This window comes from Lycium ferocissimum, chromosome 11 (assembly GCF_029784015.1).
Source record: "Lycium ferocissimum isolate CSIRO_LF1 chromosome 11, AGI_CSIRO_Lferr_CH_V1, whole genome shotgun sequence".
Classification (NCBI taxonomy): Eukaryota; Viridiplantae; Streptophyta; class Magnoliopsida; order Solanales; family Solanaceae; genus Lycium; species Lycium ferocissimum.
In genome coordinates this window covers 62,481,565-62,490,253 of record NC_081352.1, presented here as the reverse complement: position 1 = coordinate 62,490,253, position 8,689 = coordinate 62,481,565, and the positions used below count along the sequence as shown (strand labels likewise).

The window sequence follows — 8,689 nt, the reverse complement described above, 5'->3', positions numbered from 1 at the left end:
GGAACGAGTGGTACATGGACACCATGGGTCCCCCGCGGGTGATGACTATTGTGCGTACAGGTTTGAGACATTTGGCCAGTGCATTGCATTGCACGGCATTGCACATCATTACAAGTCATCCTACATCATCATACGACTCCTTATTTCTTATTTTGGTATGGTTTGTTGTACTATTGTTGTGGTATAGATCTGATTAGGGTTTGAACGAGATTGTGGATTAGTGACTCTACCTAGGTTCAGGACTTGGATTTGTGATTATTGATTTGAGATTATTGAGACTTGATAGGCTTGTGGTTTAGAAGGTTCACTTAGGCTTATGACTTGGAAAGTGAGTTCTGTATGACGTCTGTGTGAGTGGAAGTCCTTGATTATTATGATAATGTGATTCGTGAGTATACTTAATAGCTTATCTGCCTAATTGTTGATTTCTTTCTTCATATATGTGAACTAATTGTTGTCGGCCTATGCTACCTACCAGTACTTGTTGTTTGAGCTGATGCTACTCTTGCTGTACTCTTCTTTTGAGTGCAGAATTTGTTACTAGTTCCAGTTTTCGTCTTCGAGAGTGATCCGAGTCTACTTGACAGAGACTCCAGGGTGAGCTTTTGGGCTAGATCCACAACCCGAAGACTCTTCCTTTGTATTTAACTGTCTACTTTGTATTCTTGAGGCAGTATTAATATTTTGAGATTTGTACTTCCTATTAGACTTGTATCTATGTAATAGTGGCTCTTGTACTAGTCCAGACCAGATTTTGGGATTATTATTACTTTTTCACTTGTTATTTATATGATTTGAATTTGTTAGCTAAATCACTATTTATTTTCGTATAATTTTTATAAATGACTAAAACGATTTGGGAATGGTTCGCCTACCTAGGGGGACAGTGTAGGTGCCATCATGATTCACGAATTGGGTCGTGACACTGTTACTTTGCTTTTATTATTTTGTTGCCTTGAGGACAAGGCAACATTTTAACTTGGGGGAAGAGCTTAAATGTTGAATGATATTCATGTCGATTGTGGCTTGATGAATTTCATGGATTTGGTAAATTAACTCTTTTGTTTTGACATTTTAATCTTGACGTGACACTCCTATATTAGTAAGATATGCTAGTTTTTGTTTGTTTTTGTATGCCCATGTGTTGTCGTGTATTAGCAATATCCTTGGATTTTCTTTGCCGTGGTTCTTTTCCCGAGGATGCTAATGTCTTTTGAACCCGGTGTTTTTAGATAGTTTTGAGTCGGCTTGTCCCTATGATAGATAGTTGGGCACTTTCTTAAGGGAAATAAGCCTTGTAGGTTAGGTGTAGAAGTGAGTTTTAGGTAGTTTAGGAGTAAGAATGGTGTTGGGATGTGATTTTTTGCCCCTTGGCTAACTTTTGGCTTGCTTGGTACCAACTTATTTGAACTTGGACATATGAATTCTTGATCTTTGAAAAAAGAAAAATGATTGAAGTAATGATTCTTGTTTTGGCCTTTAGACTCAATTTTTGGCTCTTTCTTTCACTAATTAGTCTATTTAGATTAAAAGTGACTTTTCATTTGTTTCAATTGGATTGTGGAGACATATCCTACTTAAGTTCAATGTGCCATGTGTGGTAAGATCTTTGTGAGTTCTTTTGCATTATATGTAGTCTAGAACTTGCCCGGAATGTGCTTCAAGGCGAAATCCTAGACTAACTTGGTATGAAAAATGATGTTAGGCCTTCCTTGGATCGTTTTTGTGCCTTAAATTTTCTACCCTTTCATATTTTCCCTAGTCAACCCCCTTTGAGCCTTTAACCTTTTCTTTGGCTACCATGTTACAAGCTTTAACTTTTTGTTCTTTATTGATCTATCTTTTGGCATCCTACCTCCCTAAGTGCTTTGAAAGTTTAAACATAGGCTAAAAACCTAAGTTTGGGGGTGATGCTAGGAAAAGTTGTGATGTGGAAGTCGCTTAAAAGGTGAAAGGGTTAAAAAGAAAAATAGATAAAGGAAGAAGAAAAAAAACAAAAATAGCAGAACCTTCCTTGGTATTTTGTTTAAAAAAAAAAAAAAAGCAACAACAAAAAATTGAAGAAAAAGGAAGGAAGAATAAAGAATTGTGAATAAAGGGAAGATTAGGCGGTGAAATGAAAAGACGAAGAGAAGGGTGGAAAAGTTTTAAAGGAAGTGTGCTTTTATTGTTGAAAATTGTAGTGCTTAGGGAGGTTTTGAGTTAGTATTTCAAAAATTTTGCCCCTGCCTTAACCAAAAGCCTACATTACAAACCTTTAAGTCCTAATTGATTTTGAATCAAGTGTATCTACATTAGTGGAGAAATACATGAAGTGCAAACCTATAGTTCTATGCATATGCATTCGAACATCTTTGTGTGTGAGAGAGAGTTAATTCTTTCCATTTGATATCCCATTTGTGTTTTAAATTGCATTTTATGAGTTGGGATTCTCTCTTGGTTGTGAGGGCACATGAGAATTGAGTTTTGAATTTGTTTCATATTTCAATTGAGAGGAATGAACAAAAGAAAGTTGTTTTGTGATAATGAGGTAAATTTTTGAAGCTTTAGTGTCATGACTTGATTGCTACTTTGATTAACTTGGTGTTTAAGTACTTGAAATGAAATGAAATTTTTGAGAAATTGTTGATGATTCATATGTCTTGGATTAATTGTTGGTACCAATCAAAGTCACGTTTTTGTACTTGAAGTGGACCTTTTTGACTTGGTATAAGATTGGTGCACTATTGAGTTGAGTTCTTTGAAGGGAATTGTAATTTTTGATTTGCTTGAGGACAAGCAAAGGTTTAAGTTTGGGGGTTTGATAAGTTGGTATTTTACCAACTTATCTCTTCTTTAATCTTAGATTTTTGCTATGTTTGATTGTGAAAATAGCGCATCTAAAGTTGTTTACTTCCATTTTACAGGTTTTATATGATTGAGAAGTGACCGGGAAAAACCCAAGTGAAAAACAAGTCAAAAGAGGCCAAATTAAAGAAAATGAGAAAAACGATTAAAATTGCAAAAACGGCTAGATTTGTAAAACTGAATATTTGGGGCTGTTTGAGTCATATTTTGATATGAGAAAATCGGGCATTTATAAAAGCAAGACTTGGGGGCAATATCTTTCATCTTTGGCCATTCATACAAGTCTTGGAGAGGTAGGGTTCTTACAGGAGAGGTAGGGGTCTTACACCCATACTTGGGGATTGAAGATTTGAAGACTTTGATGACAAATTTCTTAACCCTTTACTAATTTCTTCAATTCCTTACTATGTATTGACTATTTAAGTGTGTAGTATTTCATTCCTATGCTTGAAACTTGTTTATGAAAATATATAATGTTAAAGTTTTGGATTGAAACTCTTGTTTTCTTATGTATTGAATGATTATTGTCTCTAACGAAGTGGGTCTTTGTTTCTTTTATTAATCTTGTTCTTTAATGTTTCTTAAGGGATTAGCTAACCGTAGGACTCGTCCATTTACTTCGATTTGAGCTCGGAAGAGGAAAATTTGAGCTTGGGAAAGATTAATTAACGAGGATTTGGGGCTTTAAACTCCATCTAATAACTTGAGCTAGGAATAGGATAGTTAACTTGAGATTCAATTGGTTGTGCTAAATATCACACTCTAAGGCTTGGAAAAGCTTAGAGTGAAATTCATTGATTTGGTTGGAAGACTTTCAATGAGATTTTAGAAATCATTATCTATTAATATAGACGCGCTCTTAGTTGTAAGATCGTGAAATCAACGGACTGTTACTTGAGAGTAACTTCCCTTGTATCCATGCTTGTGGCCATTGATCATATTACTTGCTTTCTAGGTTAATTTTATCTTTGTTAGTTTTTAAATAAAAAATCAATTATTGAAAAAGTGTTTGGCTTAGTGTAGTTGGTGAAAATTCCTTACTTGCTTGATCGCCTAGTATATTGTTCCCTGTGGGATTCAACTCCGACTCATAGTTGGGTAAATTATATTGCATACGACTCTGTACACTTTCTGACTTGAGGAGTGGATTTGGATGTTATCATTATACCGGCGCAAAAGAGAGTTGACTTTATTTCAAAACTAGAAAGCTCTAGTCGAATTACCTGTGAACATGGCAGCTAATGTTCCTCCAGAGACAATGTGAGAAGTTACAGTACCTCTCATTGGTAATGTCACTTCAAGTATTGTCAAGCCCACCATGGAAGGGAATTTTGAGCTGAAACATCCTACGATTCAGCTACTTCACTCCAGTAGGAAATTCACGGGGTTGTCGTACGAGGATCTTCAGCGACACATTCAAACCTTCTTGGAGATTGCTGACACTTTTATCGCAACAGTCTCTGCAAATTATGTTCGGCTTATGCTTTTCCCATTCTCTCTACTAGGGAAAGCGGAGAGTTGGTTATTGGCAAAGCCTACTAAATCTTTCACCTCTTGGGATGATTTAGCGAGGAAATTCCTGACAAGGTTCTTTCCACCTGGGAAGAAAGCTAGGCTCCGGAAGGAGATCATATCATTCAGGCAGAAAAATGGAGAGAATCTGTATTAGGCATGGGAGAGGTTTAAAGGTCTTCTTAGAGATTGTCCTCGCAATCATCAGTCGAATGAAGTTCTGGCACACACATTTATCGAGATTCTGGATGCTCACCATAAGATATTATTAGACACTGCAGCAGGGGGGCAACATTTTGATATGAGCTATGAGGAACTTTTCAAACTGTTAAACAGGTTCTCTCAGAATAGTCCAGATTGCCAATCTAAGAAGGCAGCTAGAATTATTGAAGTGGATAATTATACGGCACTATCAGCACAGATTGAGGCTATGCGCGATGAATTCAAAAACTTTACTATGGGGCAGGCCCAACCATAGGTGCAAGCAGTGTAACAAGCTAACGTTTGTTGAGAAGTTTGCGGAGAGGGCCACACCGGTGATATGTGTCCTGTAAATCCAGCATCAATATACTTCGTGGGAAATGCAGGCAAAGGTCAGGGTAACAACAATCAGTATAGAAATACTTACAACCCTATCTGGAGGAATCATCTTTAAACTTCGGTTGGAGAGGTAATCAAGACATTAAAAAATAGAGCTATCAGCCAGCACAAAGTAATTAGGCTCCTGTTCCTGCTCTTGAGAGCAAGATGGAAGAAATGATAAAGAAGATGATGGCTGATGTGCGTTAAGATGATTGCAAATAATCAAGCTTTTGAACAAAAGATAATGGCCGAGAATAAGAATCGTGACTTGACGGTGCGTAATCTGGAGAGGCAGATAAGTCAGATAGCTAGTGCTCAGAACACTAGACCACTTAGGGGGCTTCTAAGTGACACAGACCCAAAACTAAAATCGTGTAATGCTGTGACTCTCAGGAATGGGAGAGAATTAGAGGAACTTGCTCCAAAGAAAGCAACTCGGGCAGAAACAAAGAAAGAGGCAGTTGAGGATGATGTGATCAATGTAGAAAGGGTAGAGAAGGCTCCTTTGGTGAAGCAACCCCAGCCAATGGTTGCTAAACCACTGCCTTCATTTCCTCAGAGGTTGGCAAAGCATAAAAAATTGGCCATGCATAAAAAATTCTTGATTTCTATGAAGCAGAGGCATATGAATGTCCCTTTGGTAGATATGCTGCAAGGGATACCGAAATATGCTACATATATCAAGGAAATAGTAGCGAAAAAGAGCTGATTCACAGAGTATGACACAGTTGCACTTACTGAAGAGTGCACATATCAAAACAAGTTGCCCACAAGCCTGAAGGATCCGGGAAGTTTCACTATCGAGATCACTATTGGAAAGCAGGTCATTGTACGAGCACTTTGCGATCTTGGTGGTAGTATTAATCTGATGCGGTCATCCATGTTTCGAAGAATGGGTTGGGAAACCCTAGACCGACTACTATTGTTCTGCAGCTGGCAGACAGATCTTTGGCCAGGCCTGAGGGTATTATCGAAGATGTGTTGGTGCAGGTGGGGTCTTTTAAATTTCGCCAGATATTGTTATCTTGGATTTCAAGCCAGATCCAAAACACCCGTTTATTTTGAGGTGTCTATTTTTAGCCACAGCAAAAGCATAGATTGATGTTGCTGCGGGCCTAACTATGAGGGTACACGATAAAGTTGAAGTGTTCGATCTATACAATGCCCTCAAATTTCTCGCAATCTATGAGGATCTTTCTGCTATCACTATGGTGAATGAAGACACTAAAGACCTCTCATAATGTCTAACGATCCATTGGAGAGGGCTCTAGTGGGTGATTATATTTTCGGAGATATAGAGGCATTCGAGTTGGTGTAGTTTCTTGATCTACCAGGTATATATATTCGAGAAGAGAAGTTTGAGCCACTTAACAGAAAAATGGGCCACCACCCAAGTTATCAGTAGAAGAGCCCCCGAAGTTAGAGTTGAATCTTTGCCGCGCATCTCAAATATGCGTACTTGGGCAAGGGTTAAACTTTACCAGTTATATTGACAGCCGAGCTCACTGATGCTGAAATAAAGAAATCTTTGGAGATCTTGAAAAATTGAAAGAAAGCACTGGGATGGAAGATATCCGATATTCAAGGAATCATTCTAATAATTTGCATGCATAAGATACTGATGGAAGATGATCAGAAGCCGAGTATACATCACCATAGAAGGTTGAATCCTGTGATAAACGAAGTGGTCAAGAAAGAGGTGATTAAGTGGTTAGATTCAGGCATTATCTACCCAATTTCTGATAGCAAGTGGGTGAGCCCAGTACAGTGTATCCCTAAGAAAGGAGGGATGAAAGTGGTGACGAACGACAAAAATGAAATCATCCCAACCAGAACTATGACAAGATGGAGGATTTGCATGGATTATCAGAAACTGAATGAAGCCACCAGAAAGGATCACTATCCTATCCCATTTACCGATCGGATGCTTGATAGATTAGCCGGACAGGAGTATTATTATTTTCTTAATGGGTACTTCGTCTACCATCAGATAGCTATTGCACCAGAGGACCAGGAGAAAACTACTTTCACTTGCCCCTATGTTACATACGCTTTCAAGCAGATGCCGTTTGGGTTATGCAATACACCAGTGACTTTTCAAAGGTGAATGATGGCAATATTTTTTGAGATGGTGGTGAATTTTGTAGAAGTGTTCATGGATAACTTCTCTATCTTTGGGAACTCATTCGATATGTGTTTTAGAAATCTGGATAGTATGCTCGAAAGATGTGAAGAAACGAACTTGGTGTTGAATTGAGAGAAGATCACTTTATGGTTTGAGAGGGTATTATCCACAGATAAAAGCTGCCGAAGAAGAGCTTAGAAGTTGATCGTAAAAAGATGGATGTGGTTTAGAGACTATCATTCCCCGTGTCTGTTAAGGGGGTACGTAGTTTTCTTGGTCATGCCGGGTTTTACAAACGCTTCACTAAGGACTTTTCAAAAACATCTAGTCTAATGTGCAAGCTGCTTGAGAAGGATGTGCAATTTGTATTCAACGATACATGTGTGAAGGTCTTTTGATGAGTTGAAACGAAAGGTGGTTACTGCACCAATAATGATTGCGCCTGATTGGAATTTTCCATTTGAGTTGATGTGCGATGCAAGTGATATTGTTGTTGGAGCTGTTCTAGGCCAGAGAAAATATAAGATCTTCCACTCAATTTATTATTCCAGCAAGACGTCCGATGCTGCTCAGATGAACTACACCGTCACTGAAAAAGAATTGTTGGTCGTGGTGCGCCTTTGATAGTTTTTGGTCCTATCTTCTAGGGACTCATGTTGTCGTGTACACGGATCACACGGTACTTATTCAACAAGAAGGATGCGAAACCCATGCTTATTCGGTGGATTCTCCTACTGCAGGAGTTTGATGTGGAGATCAAGGATCGTAAAGGGACAAAAAATCAGGTTGTTAACCACTTATCGAGATTGGAGAGTGATGATCATATTGTGGAATATGGGCAGATTCGAGAAGCTTTTCCTGATAGGTAACTTTTTGCTATTCCTAAGGCGAATTAAGTACCATGGTATGCGGATATTATGAATTTAATGGTGAGTGGGTCTACTCACTTGATACTACTATGCAGCAGAGAAAGAAGCTTTATCATGATTCGTGGTTCTACATATGGGATGGGCCGCATGTATTCAAATAGGGTCTTGATTAATTGGCAAGACGATGGATTACGCATCGAGGTGATTTAAGTGTGAGAGAGTTGTCGTTCTTCCCCATATAAGGGACATCATAGAGGTGAACGCACCGCAACAAAGATGTTATGATCAGGTTTCTATTGGCCCATGTTATTCAAGGATGTGCATGCATTTTCTAGAAGCTGTGACAAATGTCAGCAAACCGGAAACATCCCTAAGAGGCATGAGATGCCTTTGACCAATATTTTTTAGCCAGATATATTTGACGTATGGGGCATTGATTTTATGGGGCCTTTTTTTACCATCTTTGGGAACAAGTATATTCTTCTTGCGGTGGATTATGTATCAAAGTTGGAGGCAATCTATCACGACCCAACTGGAGGGCCACGACGGGCACCCGGTGCTAACCCACCCGGGCACCTCTTATCATACTTCCACATTTACATCAAGGTGAGCCACATAGCTAAATCATACTTTCCATCCATTATTCATACTAATTCCGTTGGGCAACAATACATATATATATATATATATATATATATATCATCATCATCATCAATAACAATGCCCATATAGATGTACATAAGCCGACGAGGCT

The 8,689-nt window shown here is 38.5% G+C and overlaps 1 protein-coding gene and 1 non-coding gene across 2 annotated transcripts; one reads left to right on the top strand and one right to left on the bottom strand.

Moving 5' to 3' along the window:
• The first annotated feature begins 4,165 nt into the window (after positions 1-4,165).
• On the top strand, positions 4,166-4,837 carry LOC132038555 (uncharacterized). The gene is made up of 2 exons (XM_059429208.1): positions 4,166-4,509; positions 4,696-4,837. The coding sequence occupies exons 1-2, from the start codon at positions 4,166-4,168 to the stop codon at positions 4,835-4,837; spliced, it is 486 nt and encodes a 161-aa protein (XP_059285191.1).
• On the bottom strand, positions 4,460-4,564 carry LOC132038750 (small nucleolar RNA R71). The gene has a single exon (XR_009410232.1). It is a non-coding gene; the product is annotated as a small nucleolar RNA R71 (small nucleolar RNA).
• Positions 4,838-8,689: the final 3,852 nt, after the last annotated feature.

Bases quoted from the DNA above. Each gene is read 5' to 3' on its own strand.
- LOC132038555 (XM_059429208.1), top strand. From the start codon at position 4,166: ATGGAAGGGAATTTTGAGCTGAAACATCCTACGATTCAGCTACTTCAC. The intron at 4,510-4,695 runs GTATTAGGCATG...ACTGTTAAACAG, and splicing joins CAGAAAAATGGAGAGAATCT to GTTCTCTCAGAATAGTCCAG.